This window comes from Antedon bifida, chromosome 5, assembly GCF_963402885.1.
Source record: "Antedon bifida chromosome 5, ecAntBifi1.1, whole genome shotgun sequence".
In the NCBI taxonomy this organism is placed as follows: Eukaryota; Metazoa; Echinodermata; class Crinoidea; order Comatulida; family Antedonidae; genus Antedon; species Antedon bifida.
In genome coordinates this window covers 31,862,562-31,887,003 of record NC_136230.1, presented here as the reverse complement: position 1 = coordinate 31,887,003, position 24,442 = coordinate 31,862,562, and the positions used below count along the sequence as shown (strand labels likewise).

The window sequence follows — 24,442 nt, the reverse complement described above, 5'->3', positions numbered from 1 at the left end:
CATCTGATGTTGTACCGAACATAGTGCTATATGAAGTATAATAATTTCAGAGAGGGCGTGAGATGTTGAGGCGGGTTGGGGTGCAACAGATGTGTGGGGTGTATAATGATGATACGCTAACCTCACAGTGCATCATGTTGTAAGTTACAAGCAATAATGTTATTTAGTTTACATGAGGTATATCATTCAATAGTTCAATATACTTTGTATTTATTAACTAAATCTGTATTTGAGTTTAAGTATTTTCAAGAACAATAAACTTTATAATTCACTTTAAATATTGACTTAAAGTTTAATTTTTGTAATATATAAGTATACTTTACCTTCCATTGTTTTCTTTGGTTTTAAAGCCAACTTTTAAGATTGACTTATCCTTGCTCCAAGGAGCTTTTGGTATTCAATCATGTTTATTTTTCTTCCTCAAATATTACCTGACTGCATAATATGACCTCTTCCATACATTTTACTGGCTGGCTATCAACTGGTATCTACTCCTGTAGGCCACACAAGTGTAATGCAGGCCTATTTCTAACTAAGCCCATAAAATCTCCTGTATTTGATGTTGTACAGAGTGTTTATTCGCCATTCTTTATTATCTGTAGACCCCCTTCAAAGAGTGGTTTGTCATTTGTTTATTACTTTTCTTTTACTGTTGCTAATAACTTTTATCTTAAGCATTTGTAAATCTTACATGACTGTTGTCAGATGCCAACTGGCAGGTTTAATCCAACTTGATGGCAAACTGGTGTCTTGTTTTCAAAACCTAATCTATACAATTAAATTTTAAAAATTCCATCAAGACCATTAACAAAAGTACATTTTAAGCAATTGTAATCTTGCAAAGTTTTTAAAATGTATTTGAATTGATGAACGATTGACTTCAATTCATATCAAAGGATTCAAAATAATAAGACAAAATGCAATCAACTCAAAATACATAAAAACAGAAATTTATGAATTAGAATAGACTTTTTTTATTTTATACATCTATAAAATATTGTTATTGAGTTTTATACAATTGCAATAACTACCATTTATATATGGTATATAATATGTATATAATTCCTAAAAGTACAATTGAATTTATAAACTATTGTTTTTTTATGGATGAGTTGGAAATTTGATTAAATTGGTTATGCTGCAACAATTGTGAAAACGATAATAAAAAAGAAAACAATTTTTTTCACAATATTTTTGTCCTGGTGGTCAAGGTGAAATGTTAAGCTCTGTCTACATTATCAAACTTTATGTGACAACAAAATATGATGTACCCATATATAGAAATATCACTACCATATTTGTTCATATCACTATCATATTTGGGCATATAACACTTTTTTTGTCAAACTAGTTTGATAATGTAGACAGAGCTTTAGACTACAAGCCACAAAAAAAAGAGCTGAATCTGTAAACCAAATATTGATGGAAATTGGTTACAAAATTCCTCTGAATTCTATCTTTAAAATGAAAGTAAATATATTTTTTATAACTAGATATATAAATCATTTTTTAATTTTGAATAAATCAACTGCCGTTTTTGTCACATGACTTTGAATAACCATAGAGGAATTATTTTCGAATGTGTTTGCTATGTGAAATACATTGTAGATTGGTCGTCCACAAATAATACATTATGATTATGAATGATAATGGGGGTTAAGTGGGCTACTTGAGTTGTCTGGTCTTTGGACCCCAAAATCTTGTTTGTGGCATTGTGGGATAAACATGCTTTTATGTTTCAGCAAATTTAAAATGAATTTTATTTTATTTTATATATTTCCACCTTCTGTTGCTAAGCTCATATTTGTTATATGTAGAGGCTCCTCGAGACTAAGGCTGTGCCTTGTGAGGAAGTGGTGAAATATTGAATTTTTTTTTTAATGGATTTTTATTTAAAATGTTTTACAAGAACATAATATATATAAACATTTTTATTCTCAAAACCTGCAAGACTTTACTTGATATATTATTAGAAAGAACTTTTTCCATCTTTCACCTTCTCATCTTTTTTTCCATCTCAAAACCAATTGAAAAGAATAATTTAATGAATAAGATTGACTTGTTTAATTTTGCAAACAAGAACATGTTTAAATTATCATTATACACTTCAAGAATATATGGTTTTAATCAAAGGTTGAGCTATTTTAATTACAAAACTTTCTGACATTTATTAAATCATAATTTATAATTTAATAATTTAAGAAATATAATCAAAAGAAATAATCTATTTGTTGTATAATATTTGAATAATTATTATTTTGCAATTAATTCAAATAAATTGAAAGTAATTTACTTCTGTTCTTTAATTCATTTAAATTAAAAACTGCCAAGAACCAGATTGAAATTAATTCAAAATGATTTCATAATCATTATTTGTTAGCTATAATATTGGAGAAGAATAAATTAAAAGAACTTTATTACAAAATTCATTTTCATAACTGATTTTACTATTTTACAAAACTTCATTGTGAAGGTTTAATTAACAAGAAACATATTTACATAGTATATATTATTTTTTTACTCATTTTAATCATTATTTTTAGTATACTTTTCTTAAATTATTATTCAGTTTTTTAAAATTTCTTAATAAAAATACAAATTCTATTAAAAGTAGGTCGTTACAAAGTATAAACAAACTTTCTGAAAATGTACTTATAAATGCGTAGGAATAAAAGACCAGAAGTTGCATAATAGAACATTGGTGTGGCTAAGTACAAGAAAGAAAAACATACTAACTTGCTAAATAATTTATTTGCAAAGAAAGAATTAAGAAACAGCTTGAATAAATATAATGCTTGAATGAATATTTTACAAGATGCTAAATTAACACTATACTTAGGATTACTCTATTGAAATGGAAGAAAATTGATACTGTGTTTGTTCCACCATTCATTGACCCCGGGTGAGTTTTTTCTTCCAAATTATTTGAAATTGTATAAGTGAAATGAATTATAGAAATTGAGTTGGAAACAATATAATTGTTGAATTGGAAGAATTAAGTGCATAAAAGGGGTTTTAACTCGTTAACCCATTGTTTGATTATTGATATAAAAATCAGCAGAACAGTTCCAATCAAATGGAGCGTTTTCGTTTCCTTTCGACACAATGTTTCACGTTAAAAGTAACAGGACAGCTGGCGTAAGTGCCAACTTTTCCTAGCTTTTTTCTCTTTTTTATTTTAGGAAGCGAAGCTCGTTTTACTATTGTCAATGTTTCCTGAGGTTATTTCAGCGTTAATAATTGTACATTGAGAATTGTTTAGTACTTTGTTTAATGAGCACTGTAAATTAATTGAAATAATGAACAGAATAACTAATTCTTGCCCTAATGAGTGGCAACTGGCAAATTGATTTTCACGCTTTGCTATTTAAGGACGTAGCACTCTTATACGCTTGCATAAACTTTTAGGATTCCAGATTGTTAAGTTTCTCTATCAAACATCATTGCTCTATTTGGTGCTAGTCTGTCCACTTTTGGTCAGCCAGTACTTCTTTGTGTCCTAGGCTAGTAATATATACATTATAAGCATGTAGTTTTGTAAAGTTAATGTGAACTAGCAAAAAATCATATTTGGAAAAAGTGATAATAAATAATAAATAGAACTGATTATATAAAATATATCTATGATGATGATTTACTTTAATTAAAGAATTTGTTATATGTCCCGAGGCTACAAGTTCCTTTACAGATGATCTAGATAATAATCAGACTCCATACAATGGTAGTGGTGGACAATAAATACATTAACTACAAAAAAAAGTAAACCAATTTATCATGATCAATTCGCTTAAAAAGGCTAATGTAAACTTAATTAGAATTTGAATTTCATACTAAATGCCAACTACTAAATATTAATTGCAAACACAAAAGCCTCTAAGTACAGATTGTTCGGCGTTCCTTTGTATCACGATAAATTCCATCATCTGTGAACTATATTAATATAAATTATTGTAATTAATTATATTGTTCTCATTTCTTGTAAATTTATTAACTACATAAGATTTGTGCAAAATGCACTTTACTCAATTCTCTATAAATATCAGTTATCAATATTTATGGTATTAGAAAATGACGAACATCAATTTAGCCAACTAACTGCTATTATTTATGAAGCTCTAAATGTTTAGTACTTTGTCTAATAACATTATTAGTATTAATTGATTGATAATCTATTAGAAATTCTTTAATTTTCACTCGCCCAAAACTTTTGCAGGACTTAGATTAATTTTACAAATTTTAATATTGGCTTAATTTTGAAATTTATTTTCCCACCTTATAAAAAACTATTATATTCAAAACTAGGTACAGTATGTTGTCATTTGAATGTTAAATATGTAATAATTGCTACTTCTCTATTGATCCTTCTTTAATTAAATATTTGAAATGGTTAATTGTGAATTAAATATCTTCTACTAATTAACAATACAAATATTTAGGATAGTACTTTGAGAAATAATTAATAAAAATATCTTTTATCTTTAAAATTGAAAGTAAATACTTTATAAGGTAAAACATGGATAATAGATGTCCACCTTTCTGTTAAGTTTCAGTTTATTGGCCTACATATTTTAACCTTTTGGAAGAATAGAATTACTTTGAGTTCAGTCTTTCAAGTTAAGTAAATTGGTAATTATAACTTTGAACAAACTAATGTTTTCTTTCCAGCTTAGTAGTTGTTAGGAGTAACTAAGAATCAAACTAACTTCTTTCTTTTGTTGCTAATCCATTATTTAAAAAGTATATTTGGTAGTGGTGGGCTAGGCTAGTGTTTTGTTTAATGTGTAAATTTTGATTTTTTGAACACAAAGAAACATGTTTGTTGTACAGTGTGGTTTAAATTTGTCAATTTCCCACAAGTAGGAATCTATACGGTTGTTGTTTTCAGTTTTGTCAATTATTCTGTTTGCGCAAACTCGATGGTATTATACATATCTTGACCTGTTACACACATAGCGAAGAGTAAATAACGCAAAATTTACTTTGTAGCATTTGTATTTGCTATCTTTGGTTATTGTGATTGGCATAGGTCATTATGATTTGTTTGATAGTATTGACTGAAATGAATTGAATTTGATATTTTATTTGAACAGGGTGACTGTATTTGAGTTCACTCGGCAATCAAATGACTTATCACCGTTATATGGCATATAATATCGCTGAATAATCTTATTTTCAATAAATAAGTCAACAAATAAAATATTTCTGCGTTTGAAATTAGGCGTAGTGGTATAATTCAATGTTTGCACAGGCCTACTGTACCCAATATGTTTCGCAATATTCTAACAGTATTTAACAACCGTGTACGCGTCTTGTTTATTTTTTTTGCGAAATTAATATTTAGCTGTTTACAATTTTATGTTCACATACAAAGTAATAAATGTATTATTCTTATTACTGTTTGCACAATGTATATGCACAGTATTTATGGTATATATAAATGAAACACATAAAAATATTATTGCAATTAATAATAATGACCTATTATTCATGTCATTAAACATTATCCAATCATTTGGGTTTATGTTGTATAAAGGTTATGCTATTTTTTTATTTAAAAAGTTGCATGGGTAGTAACAGGTGTAAAACTAAGTACTTAAAAGTTTTTTGATAATCTCTGGTATTATTGCTATGAAAATATTCTTTTCGGATTAAAATCTTTATAGGATATAGTTCAGATAATTCTTAATTCAAACAATGCCGTTAAAATCTTTCTTTTTAAAGACTCTGTTGGAGTTATGAATTTTATAAGTGCAGTTGTCATGTGACCTTGATAGGATTTTAGGATTTCTGGCCACAATAAATAAAGACAAGTTGTTACAAGTATTTTATGTTCTCTTAAATTTACTGGGCCTTCCTTGTAGGCCTATTATTAAAATTCTAAATTTCTTGAATTTTTTTGGTGTGTATTAAAATAGAAATCATCAATTTGATACATATTTTTATTGAAACGAAGGCTATAGGAAACAGGCTTTAACTTAATACTAAAACTGATGAATACTATTTTTTTTGTATTTAAACACGTCATAATTCAGTAGTGTACAGTAGTAGCAAAAGGGCACTCAAAACTAAATTGGAATGAAAATTTAAACTAAACAATTTTTTTTAGAATCATTTCCATTTCTTTCAATTCTCCCAATCTTTACGAACTCCTTATTTCATTTCTCCAATTATTTTAGTTTTTAATTTTTTCAATCTTTTTTTTCTTTTTCTTTCAGTTATCTCCTTTCCTTTCATTTCTTCCCTTGATTCAGTTTTTAATTCTTTCAATCTTTTTAGAAATCCCTTCTTCTTTCAGTTCTCCCTCACCTTTCATAATTATTCCCTTTACTCATGGTAACACTGCTGAAAGATAACCATAGTTGATGCATCTTCTTTGTACATCGAATTCCAAGATTTAATCTTCAAGTAATGAAACATTGCAGAATGCAAGGAGCATAATTAATTTTATTGAATGTGGCACAAACAAAATATGAAAAAATTTAATACTTTTTTGTGGAGTTGTATAAGTAAATGAAAAAAAACAAATTAATTTAGCTAGTCTGTGACAGTATCTATTAAGTATTATTACTTTTTATCATTAGTTTTTATTAATAATATGATCTACATTACTATAATATAATTAAAATCAATGACTAATCATATTATAATTAAAGATATTGTTATATTTTCATCTAATATTCGAGAATCTATAGAGCTGATTAAAAAGAACTGTAATAATGAATGCAAATTAAATGCTGCTGTTTCGGATTATCTAAAGTTACAAAACAATTGGTGTTGTTGTTCTTTCAAATGAATTTCACATGAAGCGTCCAAAGCGTTTTATCTTGAGTGATAATAATTTGTTTTTAAAATTATTAAATACATATTCATAAACAGTTATATGGTAGAGTACCACAACAAACTAACAGTCCATAGATATGTTAGCGAATCGTGTATCTATATTTTATCACATGATTAAAAATGAATCGTCACTGTTGAAATAAGAAATATAGCAAAAATATATATATTGTATTTAATTTATTTATATGGAGTCACAAATAAAGAGAAATAAAATTTATATTGCTACGTTGAGTTAATAATAAATGAATTGCCAGCTATAATAATTTGTACGTTTATGGCATAAAGTGGATTGACTGCAAGGACAAGCATCTGTCCATCTTCCACTAATCCTAGCTAATGCAGTTGTACTTGTGACCACTCAGTTGAGTGGTCAGACGTCCACAATTTACTCATTAGCCAAATGTATAAATTCTATATAAAATTCGACAAATAATTACTTGTCTTACTCTTACGATCAATATAACCAAGATAATTCGCTGTATTACAAAATTCTCTGCAATTGGTCAATTCACCATAGTAATTTTATAAACGTCCATTATGCTAACTGAAACAAATATATATATTATTTCTTTCAACTATATATGTGTTAGCAAATAACTTTGTGGTTAATATCGGCCTTTATTTATAGTTATTTATAAAATGTAAAATTTTAATTATGATTTTATTTCAATATTCACAATATTTTATTTGTTAAAAAGGACTGAATGAACAATGTTTCATTGCCATAGTTTATGTTTTAAATTAAATGTTATTATAACATATTGAATGAGAATTATTCTAAACAAATAATTTATTTATATAGCTAATAATACTACCAGCTTGTTAAATAATATCACATCATGGAGTAACAATTACCATAGGATCATTGACCGTCCTATATTAGAGATCTTAAAAGAGACATTAAACATTACAACAAAAAAACATTTTTCTCTCTGTCTACACTATCAAACTAGTTTGACAAAAAAAGTGTGATGTGCCCAAATATGGTAGTGATATGCCCAAATATGGTAGTGATATGACATCATCATGTCCATATATGGGCACATCACATTTTTGTCACATAAAGTTTGATAGTGTAGACAGAGTTTTGGAATTATCAAAATAAAACTTATTACAGTGGATGTTGGTTGGTACTGATGACATTATTATAATATGATATCCAATAATGCAACACCCAATCAAATATGTTTTAATTATTATTTTTGACCATGAAGAAAGTCCATTATTCTATGTCCTTATTGTTGATATGAGTGAGTCCATCAGCGCCATATGGTCAGTTGAATTTGTATTTTTTAGATCAAAGATAAAGTAATGAATTGCATCATTGTAATGAACCAGTACGATATGTTTGTTAAAGATAAAAACTAAAGATAATCAATTGTAAATAGGTTTCTAGGTAAAGGGATTATATCTCTTGGATTTCTATAATTCCAGCGTTGCTTATGAGTATTATCATATCTTTGTATCAATCATGAGAATTAATGAATGGTCCAGGTTGATTCATAGCTGTGTGCGTCCAAGCGAAAGCACTTATTGGTGATAAGTAATGTTGTTTGTTACCAGAAATCTAGCAAGCATTTTGAATCGGGCAAGCAATCACTACATTATGCTTTAATTTGGTTTATACCATTTGTACAATAGGTAATGATAAAGCATGTCTTTAATAATTGATTATGTTATTATTAATAGATGAGGTTGATATAAAGTACAAGCCACCTTCTTATGCAAGAATGCTTTATTGTATGTCATGCTGCCAAGTCGATTATTCTATTACACTGGCTTATAATATTAAGATATATTGACGAATCTCATCTAGAAATCTAATCTAGATTCTCATAAATTGGATGTATTATTAATACATTTATGATAAAACTTATTTCAAATGTATATTAATTATTAACAACTTTCAATTTCAAATTAATATACTGTACAACAGGCAATTCCATTTAATGTACATCCGTGGAAGATTTTCTGAAATTTTAAGTTAAAACTTAGGTTTACTATTTACTATTAATCTACCATAATTTAATATTATTATAAAGTTATCTGTCACATTAAAAAGTATATACTGATATGTTTTTCTTTTCAATCCTAATTTCAATCAAACAAAAATATTAGTTCATCTGTCCACCTTGAATGTCCAAATCTAATATATTTTGAAATGAAAGTGGTTGGTCAAGAGTCTTTGTCCTTCAGAGTGACCAATGAATTAATATTCAACCAGCTTAAAACCATCAATTATTGATAAACACAGATAAATGCTCTGTAGTTTCTTTAATTGTTATTCCAAACAAAGAGACTTATGTAAAAACACTGTGTAGGCTTACAACCAGATGGGTTTACTGTGTTTACAAACTTAAAACAAATCTCATTAACTCAGTACCATTTATTAATGTTAACTTACACACATTTTTATAAGGATTTATAGAACACACATATTCAAATACTGTATATGAAAACATTGAAAAATCTTAGCAAAATTGACCATACCGATTGTTATAGCGAAAAAGTGTATAATTCTTATATTTAGTACTAATTTTGAGTCTCTTTTATACCACTTTTATTCAATAAAACAAAGGGCAAACAATAAAAGACAAATGCTTACCTTAAGTAAGGACTAGCCAATGCAAAAGGGGCATAGCAAGGCACAAGGAAATATAAAAATAAATTTAGAAAAATCTATACAAATATATAAAAATATATAAATATTGAATGTTGGCAGAATCTGTACTATGTAGTGAGGTATGATATTTAGATTAATCAATTTACCATATTTGACATAAATATTAATAACCGTCCATCATTCTTGCAATATGGTATAGCCCAGTATTCTTCTACATTATTAATTATTTTTTTCAGTTAGATTATGATTCTATCTGTGTACCTTTCACAGACAATCGTAAGACATCCAATTAATACAAAATTCAATGTATATAATTGAGAAAAAAAACTATTATCACGATTCTGTAACAATAGCCGTTAAAATGATGAAAGCATAAAAAGCATTTTAAGTTTTATTAAAACATTTTAGAATAGATAAAATAGATAGAAGATTAAATTTTATTTGATAGTCAATGATAAAATAATAAACAGTCTCATATGATGTTTTTGTTAAGTTTATTATTAATAATAATAACAATTGGAAAATGATTGTTATTGAAGATGAAAGACTTTACTTAATATATCTGTTGTTGTTATTATGGAAAACTATCTTATTATTTCAAAGAAACAATAAAATAAGTGAATTGCTCATCTGATTGCAAGACGATTTCCGGACAATAGGAATAAATCGAAATAATTGTCAATAAAATGAAAATAATAACATACTGTGATATAATAAAATAACAAATATACTAATAAAATATATTTTTATTACACCATCATATAAATTCATTACCAACCTTTCTATTTACTGAATACACCCCTCCCCCTAAATAAAACTTTTGTTGACCCAAACAAACGATTATCAAACAATGAAGTAAATTACTCCATGATCAATACCTACAACTTTAGACACCTGTCTCCAGGTTTGGTATCTGGTCTGGTATCACCTCTCCACCTGAAATGTCCTGTAGTCTAACCTAAGTCTCCATACCTACCAGCCTAATTCCATGTCCTCACGCTGGTGAGCCTAACTAAGCAGGGCATTTACCATGTGGGTATATACAAAAGGAAATAAACATTTAAATATTGTACCCTTTCTTTTTGATATATATTTAGATTGGCAGAAGAAGGGCAGGGTATCACCACCCTTGTCCTCAAGTCTCTTCCAAACATACATTAATAATCTATTACAAAGCAATCTCTCCAATTGAATTTTACATTTAATGTTGATGGATTTATTGAGAAATGCACATTTTAATCACCTTTGATTGATGACATGTGTGAAGTTAATGATTGTGTGGGTTTTTTGTCTGCTATTCTATTGAAGATGAGAGTAATAATATCAAAATGAATCACAGTAGGGCAAAATCAAAACTAGAAAGAGTGTATAAATATTACAAATTTAGCACTTACTTCAGTTAATTATACTTAAGTTTTTATTAATTAGATGAGAATTAATTAAGATTAAGAAGAACTACAGTGGAACGTATTAAAGCAAAATTACTGTATATAATATAGAATAAAGAATATTAGTAGACAATAAGTTTTTAAAAAAACCAAAATCAACTGGACTTTAACTTTGTTTATAATTATATATTTACCTGGATGAATGATAACTTACATAAAGTAAATATTCTTAATCTGTATTCCATAATAGAGGGACACATTTAATTAAATACAAAGTATTAAGTTTTATGTTCTTTCTATTACTAATTATTATATTTATTGATTACATACAGAAATAAAATATAGATCTTTTAATATTCATCAAACTTGACCACCCATACTAAATTTGTCATATTTTATCAATTGTCCTTCTTTGGTCAAAATGTTTAACTACCCTCAAGGCTTAAATAATAATTAATGGTAGTGCTGACAATAAGGACATTGACACTTAATAAAACAATAAAATAAGCACTGTTTCAGTTCACATGAAGGATTCTCTCTAATTAATAGGTATAAAATAGTATGTATTGTTTAGGGGTTGCAGGACGAATAAACACCTTTTTTAACCACATGGTGTACCACAAACTTAACTAACTAGTACACTCAGTTATGATAATTGGTTACGATAAGTTTAAACTTTATGTACCAACAATCATTATCATCACAATCTTCTGTTACTGTGTAAAAACCTCGTTTGAGTATAATAGTCATTCATAGGTTGAGTTTGAGCTTCCAAAAATTTTTCATAATTTTTGTGTTCCACACGTTTCATTGATTATGTTTTAAATATTTGTTCCGTTTTTTTAAAAATAACTTTCTAATTTATGTCAACATCAGAGATAAAATTCTTGAATCCTCTAATTCGGGCTGAAAATCAAACTGTAAAAACTATAATTATAATATTTCATTATTACGTCAAATATTTATATGACATACGATTCAAAAATGAAAGAAAAAAAGGCTAAAACATTAATCCATTGATACGCATCGTGCTAAAACAGATCAACTATGGAGACCCACATTAGTAGATTCATGTTCAAAAGTTCAAATATGTTAACCATTACTTCCTGCAGTAGTTTGTTAACTGGAATATGTCTAATATGTTTTTGTACAAATGTCAAAAAGTTGGTACCTCATCCATGAAGAAATTTGACAGTATCTTGCGATTATGAAGCTACAATTAAATGAATTAATTGAGACTAAGATTTGACCCGTGTTTGTGCAAAGTATGTGATGATAAGTCACGTTACAGCAACCCAGACTAAATTGTCTTTCAGATATCGCATTTTAAAATTCTACTAACTAAATTTTGTAGACTTTCTTTATTATTTTAGTCTAATACTTAAGTTTCTTTATCATCATGGTTTAGTTTTGCTTTAAAGTTAATTGAATATTTAACTTTATTATTATTTTATTACATTTTTTATCTTTTATTATGTTTTCCTTTTTATATGAATTAATTTATTTCTTATATGATGATGCATTGATGTTTATCTTTGTATCAATGAATATATTATACAATATTAATTGTTTATCTAATCAATATCTTTGATATAATTAAATACAGTTATCTCTATTTATTGAATCTTTTATTTTGTTTATTGTTATCATTTCTTTGTTTCTTTGTGATTTTTATTTTTCACAAGTAGAAACAAATTAGAGTACTTAAAAGTCTGCGATTGATCCATTGTATTTTTCGTTTTGTTTCACGTAATACCAAACACAATACGCAATTATTGTCCACGTGCGACGCTAACATCAAGGGAGGTTACCAAAGTACAAACCATTATACTTAACCATTCCAATTGGTCAAAATGTTTGGTCACACGTTTTAACAATTCAACATCCACTGTAATACAACCAACGATTTAAAACATTGATTGTATTCCATCAAACGAATGAATGAAAATAATATTATTAGTTAAAAAAAAGAAAATCGACAATCACGCCCTGAGGGAATGTTTTGGTGGATGTGTTTAATAGGTTAAAACACCATTTATTTCTATTTGATAGAACTTTGTGCTTTTAAACACAAAAGAAGTGGCAATTGCCTCAAAGAGAACAATAGGTTATAGTAAACTACTGTTTGTGTTTCTTTTTTTAATTACAAAACTAACTAGTTCTGTACTTTAATTATGTAGGTGTGATTTGTTTTGTTTTTTACTTTTTTTCCCCAAAACTGAAAGACGAGCTTAAGTATCAAATTTTATTAATAACAAATTAATGAGCAGTTGTAATTTAATCAAGAACAATATTAATATTAATGATGTAAACATGTTTTCAACATTTTGGGAAAAAATATCTAGAACAATGGTATAATGACATAACAATATTAAAGCTCTGTCTACACTATCAAACTTTATGTGGCAACAAACTGTGATATGGTGATGTCATAGCACTATAATTTGGTCATATCACTACCATATTTGGGCATATCACTACCTTATTTGGCCACATCACACTTTTTTCGTCAAACTAGTTTGATAGTATAGACAGAGCTTAAGTCAAATTTGATGACCATATAGTTTTGAATTTGCCTAATTAAAAAGTTTTCATTTTTATTAAGTCCTTTCTCCTAATTAAAACTATACTAAAGTAACTTCCCAATTGATCCACTCTCTGTACCCCCAATATGTTTCCTCCCTCCTGATAAATCATATCCAGTACTATTTTACAAATCTGTTATTTAACAAATCGATAGTGTTCATTACAATCCATACTGTTAAGGTAGTTTTTTCTGTTATTCTGCAAGATTAGTTTAAACAAAATAATGAAGTATTTAATGTTGAAAGAGAAGAAGGAGCCTAGAGCAACAATTATAAGGCACATGGATGAATTATTTCTGTTGGTGTAAGTTTTACAAATCACACTGACTCAAATTTCACCACATTCTACAAATTTAAAACTTTAATGATTTGTGTCTATTTAAATGTTTCTGTCCAATCAAAATGTAGCTAATTTTTTTTTTATTAATTAGTTTTCTGATATATTTATGTTCTACCTATGTGGTATCAAGCACTCGATCCCAACGGTCTGATAAATGTACATGTGTATATATTGCTGTTATCCTTTTTTTATATCTTCCTGCATCATCCTACAACTCCACCATCCTACAACTCCACCAATTTGTGTCTTGACAAAGGTGAGGTCTTTGGTAATGATAACAGAAGTTGTGAGCTGTCAATAACGTTTTTTGACTTCTCATAATGTCCAGGGATTCAGTACACATCATTATTATTAGTGGGAGGTCTGGGACTCACCAACTTAAGATTTACCTCCTGGGAAAAAAAGTTTGACAGACGTGTAAATTAATGATGCGAAATACCTGGTTTTGTTTGGTTAAATCTTCCCAAACCAACTTTAATTAATCTGAAGACTATTGAATAACAAAGTAATGAGTGGGCAGAAGACGTGTTTCGATCTCTGGTTCCAGTTTTTTAAGCAGTTACGATAATAATACCCATGACATGTTTACTTGAATTAAGTTACGGATGCATTTCAGCTTTGCAATCCTAAATTAAACATTTCAAGTAAGTTTGTTTTTAGAAGGATACCAATTGCGGGTATTCAATGCTCGGCAGCCATTACCCTCTGTTTATTTTTGTCCATTGAAGGATGTTGAAACTTAGTTTGCATTGAACTTGCCAGAAACAAAACTTAAAAGTTTTCTTAGGATACGATTCCATAGTGAGGCATTGATGGATGAATTCTTTCTGGAATGTTTATTAAAGATTACCTTACATCTGAGATGTTTCTTTTGTTCCACTCTGACGTGCTTAAACAGTTCCACTCGGGTCATAAGCAAATCTTCTCCAAATAAATGGAAATTTTGTGACTGTAATTTATCATCTATCAGAGTTCATATATGCCTGAAGCCTGCCAAGTAAACTGGATTTACTCAGTAAATATGCGTGTTTGTCCAGCACCAATGAAGAAAGTGACCAAGAAGTTAATCAAATATGACAATGTATTGATTGTAGATTGGGCCTTTCTTATAAATAATACGATAAAGTTTAACTAAAGCTATTAGTAATCGGTAAGGTCAAATATCTGTAGGCAATCATGAAAAAGTTTTTCAATACGATATATTTACGAAACCGCATCTCTTCGTAAAAATTTACGAGTTAAAGTCTTAAACATCGAAAAATAATTTATCTTTTTCCTCTATTTAAATCACTCGCACAACATTAATAAAGATTTACAATGTTTATTATGAAATCGGAAATGTTCATCACCCTACCAGTGCAAATAATCATTTTGCTCTACTAAATGCATCTTTATCAGATACAGATAATAAAAATAAAAATTTGATTCTGGTCTTAAGTACACTCTGATAGAAATTAGAAACAAGTATTTAACTATACTGGTAGCTATAATTCTATGTAAATTATAATTTGATATCTAAGTACTGACAAATAAATTAATATGTATGTTTTATTGTGCTATTTAATATTTCATTATACCGGTATTCTTTGTCAAGTTGAATTTGAAATGTAAATATTTACTAGTTTTTATTTTGTCATTGTTTAAGAGTTGGTTTGGAAACTATTATAACATAAGCATGTTTTTAAAGAGAAAAAATAAATTACAAATTAAAATACATTTATTATATTATATAATTTCAATACAAAAGTTAATGACAAAAACAAAGATCGATGTTTCGGTACCATCATAAAACCATTTTCAAGATCAAGTAAAAACAAAATAATAAGCGTACATGCACTTAGCACTGGATTTGTATTTTAAAAAAACATATCAAAATGTATAGTAGTGTTAGTAAAGTTTATGTTAGTAGAAAAGAAAGAAACTTTAAATAATGAAAAAAATATGTTTTTTTCTTTTTCAAAGTGGCTAATGACTTCCATATTATTATGAATGATCACTGTAAATAATTATTGACAATTGAAAGTGATTTCTCAGCGAAAGAAACATTCATAAGTATTATCAGGTGACTTTGTTGTAAAAAGTCATTTGTCTGTCAGCACATTACAATGTTATTAGTTAACTCTCTCCCATATGATCTTTTTATCCTTCATTATACTTTTCCTTTGGACGCCAATTGATGCATTACTTTCGTTATGTGGTACTCTTAAAAAATTAAACTTGATGTCAACAGCTTTTAATATAGAACATGTTCAGATCCGGTTGCTATCAGTAATTCTTGGACTTGGTCAACAAACTGTTGATAAAAGCATTGTTTTCAATTTGTGTGAATTTTGCACATTTTAAAGCCTTTTCAAAGGATAACACGTTTTGTCTATTATGAATAGGTTGGATTGATGAGTATTGATGATAAATGGTATAGATTGAGGACTTTTGGCACACTTGGCTTGCCATATATATTATGATACATAACATCATGTCTGTTTACACTGCGTTATTTCACTACTTGGTTTATTTCATCATCATCATCAGTTACGCCTCTCGTTCTTCGTCATCATGATGCTATTTCTTGACATTTTCCTCTGTCATGTACATACAGGATGGTTTTGTGTTTTGTCAATTTCCTTTTATCCTGGTTCTTTTTTTAGTGAGGTATACCATGTTTTCTATTTTATTTTATTATACCTATTTCTACCAATTGCCAAGCACTGTACCCAGACATTGTAATAACCATTTTCTTGTATGTATACTTGTATAGGAATTGAATGTATTCTCAGAAATACCAATATAACTAATAACTATAATTTGGAACTGAGTCAATTTTATTTGTAAACCTTATGACCGGTCCATCTGGAAGTGTTCATGTGGTTTGTTTCCGTAGGGAATGAGATTCGGCCTGACCTACTGTCGTTTGGGTCAGATAAAGCCATCAAACATTAGTTCCAACAAATCACAAACATTACCCCTATTTTTTCATCTGTCTGCCCCGGCTAAAGGTCGAAGATAAACTAATTTATAAATTTATATCCCCCTTGAGAGATTTCAAATTCCCAATAAAAAAAAAGTTGTGATTAATACAAATGATGACTCAAATAAGAACATTCTGGAACTGCTCCAGGGAGGGGAAGTATTCTATGACAGACATAGACCTTTCAACAAATATAGTTGTTCGCGGGGAAGTGAAAGCGTACGAATATGCTTGTAAATACGCCGTTGGGAATCGTGGATTGCTTCCACCATAGTATACATAGAATCAGAGCTTTACAGCAGTGGAGTTTCCTGGTGTATTCCTGATAATGATGTATAAAAAGCTCAATATACAAGTGTGTCTTAATGCAGTAACATTGATGTTGTGGCTTTAGTTGAAGCATAGTCTGACAACTGCAGATTTAGCAGCCACAACTGTCAAGTGTGCACGTTTGTAATCAAATCAAATTAAGAATTTGAAAGTTAAATCAAAGACACTCTTAAGATTAAATTGATTTATCCAATTTATGTGTCTTTAAAGGTACATTTGAAGTGATTTCATGCTTACATGTTTTTCTTAGGAAATTATCGTAAAGTCAGAGATTAAATATTTTTGCAATACTGTATGTAAGGGGGACAGATTGTGGAGGTATAATAATACCTCCATGGACAAATTATGTATTATCAAAAAAGAAATTAACTTTAATATCCAAAATTTTTTGTTTTCGCATTACAATACATATTAACTTCTGTAGTTAATGTTAAAGATAGTAAAAAAATAAAGACAAAAATATGGCATAAATTTAGTGCAATGAATTTAGACTGTTTATTGTTTATTTTATTTAAATATTAATTGATCAGAATTGTGATAGGAAATCATTATAATTCAAATTATTATTTTGAATTCCAGTTTTCATTGTTACATTATTATTAGATTATTATTTGAAATGTACACATTTTTGTAGACTAATGTTGATTTACAACTTTATGTTGATGTATTGCGGTTCTACATATTAAACTGTTCCGCTACTTTAACGATGTTTCAATTGTATTCACAAATGTAATTGAATTGTCAAAAGGTGAATTGAGTCTCATTTATTGCTAAAGTTGACCAAAGCAGGCAACAAGACGCTTGATTGTTTTCATCTGTTTTCTATGAGACTTCATCAGATGAAAAAAATATCCAATTAAGTTGGTGGAATTTGACCAATTGTGAAAGCCTGAAAGGTCATAGATGAGAAACAACTTAATTTGTTGAGTTTTCTTATTTTAATACCTGGCCCTTGTCACCAAAGCTTTCCCTAATAATAGCTTTACTTAAGTTTGAGGCTAACAAAAACAGATACCACTTAAAGAAAATAAAATGTAATGAAACTACCCTTGAGGTCCAATGCTTATTAACTTGATTTGGAACTTCGTAGCCTGATTTTATTTGACCGTTTGTTAGCAGTTGGTCAAGAATGACCAATTGTCCGGGTAGAAATTCTAGAGATCGTCCACCTCTCTGATGCAAGTCACCTGCTAGTGGTCAGTTTTGAAATCTGACCGAGTGTGGGTGACTGGTTTCATAGAATAATTTAATATATTAATAAAGAAGTTAAATAAAGATTGTTTTCTTTGACTATAAAGTATCATTTAGATGTTGATGCGGAATTTAATTTCATAAGAAAGGTTAATTGAAATCAATTTAAATTATTATAATTCATGGCATGGATGGTGAGAATATTGCCAATTGATGAAACAGATCTAAAAATAACACAGTTGGTCAGTGTACTAATACAACATTTAATTGTTTGATTCAATTTCTCACAGGTTTAACCAGTCTAAGGGTCTGTTTAGACCTTTTTTCAACTTCTCTAAACTCACACGTTTAACCAGGCTAAGGGTCTATTCAGACCTTTTTTTAAACTCTTTAACCTTACACGTTTTACCAGTCTAAGAGTCTGTTCAGACCTTTTTGGCTTTGTATCATAAAGTGAGATCATATTATAGTTATTGTAATTAGCTGGTATCGTACTTCTCATCAGATTAGTTATTGCATCATGGTAATAATCAAAAAGTTGATTAATGTTAGCACAACAAATCAAATTTCAAAGTTGATATGTATTTATAAGCTTCTATCCTTTCTTGATGTCAATGCTTTTGTTAAAATTGATACATTTATTTGTTTTTATTGTATTCAGAACCGAAAGAACAACACAATTATTACAATTATTGAAATTAAATCCAATTGTTATAAGATCATAAAGTTATAGAGTTGTTGTCTTAGAATCTGTTGTTTGGCCCTTATAATAGTGTTTTCTCTGAATAAATGTTGGCAATCATCTCAAAACAAAAAACCCCTTGGTTAATTTTTATAGAAAAGTGTCCTCTTCATAGGGGTGTCCCAAAGGAACTACTACTGTATCTTCAAATTTCTTTTCTAAATCTTCTTTTTTTCTTGATTTAAATTATCATCACTAAATTACTCGTACAGTAATCGTCTTTAATGTATTAAGTAAACACGAATGAAGAAATACTAACATTTTAAATCAAGTTTACCCCATAAATCTGTCTGTTGCTAATAAAATCATAATTACTATTCCCTTTCAAATGTAATCACACGTTTAACGTCAGGTTTATATCAATTGTCCAATATTTATTAGCGTTCAGGTGTAGAGTGTCGGTATCAAGACTTTAATCATCCTGCCCTGTTTTGTTTTCATTTGAGAGAAATATTTATTTTTGTCTGCTGGCTGTTTTTGTATGTCGCTTCCAAGCAGAGCTAAATCTAAGGTCTTGTTAGCGCCACAGGCTCTCCTTCAGTAATTTCATTTTATGATTTCCTAAACGTAATAAACTTTTTGTTTTTGGATTAGTGAAGTACAGGTTTTTGTCGTAGGTGGCAAACAACCCAGATGTCGAAATTCTACCTTAGGCTAGTCAAATGCTATAACCACTGAAGCGGAAAGTAAATTGTTTCATTTGAGTTTTTGTCAAATTACTAGTTTATATGTCAATCAAACGCGAATGACCCAAGAAAATAGCATCGATTTCAGAATCCGCATCAAATCATTCGTAATAAACATACGTATTAATTACATGCAAAGAGTGCCACACAAAAGCTTCACAGTTTATAGATGTTGATTTTGTTGCGGTCCGCGAGGCAAGGTTTATTTCTTGTAATGCCATAGTCTTATTTATCTTACCCAAGTAACTTGAATCGCTTTTCTATTTTTCTTGTTCAAACTGCAACCACAATATACTTATTTCAAATATTATTGTAGGTCCATTTTTGTATTAATAATTGTCATTTATTTACTTTACTTGGCTAATATTCATTGGACAAAATCAAACCAAACCCTAACTCAATATTAAATATTTACAGAATTCTTTTTTCATACTGTTAATTGTTGTTTGTATTAGCAAGGTTCTTTATGTTTAAAAGGGCTGTAGGAAACCATGTTTATTTTACTGGTCAATATTGACTGCTTGACCTGTTTCATAACCCATGTTCATGAGTAATCATTTATTATTTATGATGATTTTTCATAAATTTATCTTAGATACAGAAAATTAACACCAACATTAACAATAAAAACCTAAAAAAGTAGCTGGTATAATTTGTAATTTGGCTTGTAAATTCAGATAGGAGACCTGGGTGTGAAATTTGGCGAAAATTAGGGATGGAATTATATTCTAAATTCAGATTACATTAACAATGACCATAACAAGTTTTTTGTACAAATTTTGGCTAAATTAAGGGTGGAAAAGAACTTTGATAGATAAAACAATACTAACAAAAGGTTTTTGTTACTTTGTATTTTTCAGTAGCCGACCAGGAAGACCACCAAAAAGGAGCGTGCCATTTATGTTAAGCCCACCGTTACACGCCCTCGCTCATCATGGAGCAGACGTCAAGAAATCAAAATACGAAAGTGATTTTCACAATGGTAAGAAAGGCATTCGTATTAATTGTATGTGATGTGTTTGTTTCTGTTTTATTATGTCTCTATCTTCAAAATCTTGAATGTTCCCAAAGCGGAAAAAGAATTCCACCAATCAGTCAACTGGTAAACGGAAATCAGATAACGAAATGAAAACTTGTTACATTTGAGACCGAGTAGAACGAATTGGAATTTTTCTTTCTGTTGTAACTCAACATAATATATGTCATGATTAATAATGGCACTGTGGTTTGGTGGTTTGTATGCTTGCCTTTCAATTGTAGAGTTTAGGTTCAATCCTGAAAAGGTCCGATACATTATTACATCGTCTCCTAAAAATAGCTCATATCGTAAAATCATGACTACAATAAAATCATAGTAAATTAAACAATACAATAACAAATACATATGAACAATAAACACGAGGTTAGATAAGTGACGTCGGGGATTCATTCACCGATGGTATGACACGGACAACAGGACTATCGCTGCCTTTGTTCGTACCTCAAATGTAACTTTTCTTAACATTTTCAACTTTGGAGACACAACTAGAAAGCACAGGTTGTAATTTGGGCATTATTGCACCCTCTGCTGTCCAGCACCAATTCCCTTTGTATTCTACCAATGATATGTGTGTTAAGCTCTGTCTACACCATCAAACTAGTTTGACCAAAAAAGTGTGATGTGCCCAAATATGGTAGTGATATGCTTAAATATGGTAGTGATATGACATCATCATGTCCATACAGTATATGGGCATATCACATTTTGTTGTCACATAAAGTTTGATAGTGTAGCCAGAGCTTTAATTCAAAGAAGATCAAACTGACTTTAGGTTTGATCTTTTAAAGTATTATGTTAATATAATCAGTTTAGCATTCTTTGTGTAAAAGAAAGAAACAAAATAAAACCTGTTAAATAGATCATTTTTAAAATCTAGCAAGGTTCTTCCTTTATGAAATGATTGAAAGAATTCTTACATATTCAAGGATATTGATAACAATTTTAAGCTTTTGTACTTTTAATGTACAATTGAAATTAGATAAAAACCTGGTACCTACATTTGCTTTATCAGATTTTGTTTCTATTAATAAAATGTAATTTCAGTTCAAGCTAATTCTTTGTTTTTGAACAATATTATTACCCTTTTGTTTATGAATTTTTTTTTTAATAATATGATTCAGGTATATTTATTGTCCAAAAAAATAATGCCACAAATAGCCGGCAGGCTGAAACCGTAACATCTTACAATACAAAAGTTACAAATATTAATAATTAGTTCCATTTGTTAATGCACTCCAGTAGTTTTTGTTTATACAGTTTAATTATCAATTCCTTTTTCAAATAAACAATCTTTTTAAGAATAAAAGTGTAGGCTTCTTATTCTTTTTATGAGTTTCTCAATAATATCACCGCTTGGCTTCAAAGATCTCTTCAGAAATTTAACGAAACTAAAAATTGTATTTATTATGTTTTATTCACATTGGGATTTGTTCATTCGAATAAGTGTTAATCTCAACTATGAATTTGTAATGAAGTAATGTGTATATTTCTAATCAAAGAAATGACAAAATTAGATGTATGTTTTAGAGACAATTATTTTCAATTGGTTTAATACTACGGATGTTATTAATACGATTAAATGGATTGTGATATCTGTGCAAATTTAATTGTCCAGAGTGAAGGTTTCTAGGCCAAAAGCTAAAATGGGAATTGAATTGAATTAACAGAATAAGACATTTGGGATATTAAAATAAATATTGGCTACAACTACTATTTCTCTTTCTATCTGCACAACTAAAATTTGTTTCAGCTAAGATGAAATTTAAATAAAGTGAAGAATAAATGTTTTCTTTTGAAATGTCAATGCAATGAAACATAATATTTTCACATTTTTGGAGTTGGGGATTTTTCCTTTGAACAGTTTATAATGATCTATATCCACAGGAGTATAAATAGGTGCAGTAAAAGTACTATATTCAGATCACCACAACAACAATTATAAATTATTAACAAATTGCTTATTTTAAAAATATATTTTTGATATATCTTCTTTAGGAGCTCTGAGTCCAAAACTGCATGGCTTTTCTAATGGGTACGGAGCAATGGTATCGTCACCATACCTCCTCACTACCCATCCTGCTTTCATCCCAGCCTCGTTCTCGATGGCGTCACGAGCAAGTTTGATGGCACGTTCCGACGAACCTATGTCGTTGATCAAACCACCATTGAGTGCATCAGGAAGTGAGACATCTGCCAGCCGTGAGCACTCTGGTACCGAGAGCGCTGGAGTCTCTCCACGAGATGAATTAGGATCAGATGTAGCAAAGGACCTGAGCTCACCACATAGTGATGACTCTGTACTGTGTAAAGACAGACGTAGCGACTTGATCCATCGTGAAGCAATGGCAGCGATGGAAGAAAGCCTTGGTAAGTAATGTGCTTGCTTTACAATCCTAGGGTGCTTGGTTCAAATCCATTCATAGTTCAAACCAATTGCAAGATGTTGAAAATAATGTTCAATTTAAGAAAACGCAAAATGTATAATAGGGTATATATATTTGTCCTCAAGCTTCACTGGAAACTGAGGAAATTCGGATTAGATCAATCAACAGAAAATGTTATTCAAAGAGAAAAAGATTATTTATGAAAATGCAAATATAGATTATTATTACTATTATACAGATATTATAATGCCTAATAAATATTAAAAACTTTTCCTCAAATATACACATTTTACTTTTTAATTTCTATTCAATCTTTTCAAAGCATTTGTCCATCTTTTGATTAAATATATTATTCACATCCTTATTCAATTATTATTTATATTCTCATCAAAAGTCAAAATTGTTTGTATAGGTTGAATCACCTTTTATGTCACTTAACGTAAATTCCTAAATAACATCTTACTCATTCATGATAATTGATGGAAGACATTTTAAAGATAATTTGATTTTCAATTATTTAAAGTGATATTTCAATTAGTAAATGCCTTACACCAGTTATTTTTAAAATTTTATTTTTTTACCTTAATATTCCAAAACAAAAAAAAAACATTTTGGCATACATGGCGTGCCATAACTATACTTGAACTGGAAAATACTTTTTTTCTTAAATTGGCCGCAGGAACAAGTGGGTTTTCTGTCTTGCGATATTTAGGCTTATGCCACAATATTTGTTAATATAAGCTACCATGCAATAGAACCTTCATGTTGATATAACCTACCATGCAATAGAACCTTCAATGGGAAAAAAAATGCACGTCACATGATACATAACCAATCAACTGACAAGGATACACTTCTGTGTATGTTAGAATAATAATATAGGTTTGACATCCTCATGAAGGTTTTCCGATTAATTTTTTTCGAAATTGCTTTCATACTAATGTTAATATAGATATTAAAGTGATATGTAAAACAACAGAGGTAAACAAACCCATAATTGACAGGTCTGTTTCAGCAATTCCTGCTCAATTCCAACAAGATTGATATTTAAAAAAAATGAATTAATCACAGAGAAGTGTTTATTCAGTTTAAAATCTTGAAAGGTGGCAAAACATCGGTATATTGTGAACAACAATCCTAATACTTGTCTGTCAACATTTCTATTAGTTATACTTTTGATATCAATCACCTAGACGGCGGACATACAGCAGGCCAGCAAACAGACAGTAATGAAGATGTCAACTTGTCTCCAGTTTTTCTAATACCTTGGTTTTAATCAATAAACGAAGGGCAGTTCTCGTCGATGTCTCAATTCATTACGTTTAAATT

The 24,442-nt window shown here is 29.0% G+C and overlaps 1 protein-coding gene across 2 annotated transcripts in view; it reads left to right on the top strand.

The window, feature by feature from the left end:
- LOC144843719 (dachshund homolog 1-like) overlaps positions 1-24,442 on the top strand; it is a 52,750-nt gene that overhangs the window by 6,770 nt on the left and 21,538 nt on the right. For both annotated transcript variants that reach the window (XM_078700624.1, XM_078700623.1), the window contains exons 2-3: positions 20,551-20,672; positions 22,725-23,096. In XM_078700624.1, coding sequence (XP_078556750.1) covers positions 20,551-20,672; positions 22,725-23,096 — 494 coding nt within the window. The remainder of the gene's footprint in view (positions 1-20,550; positions 20,673-22,724; positions 23,097-24,442) is intronic.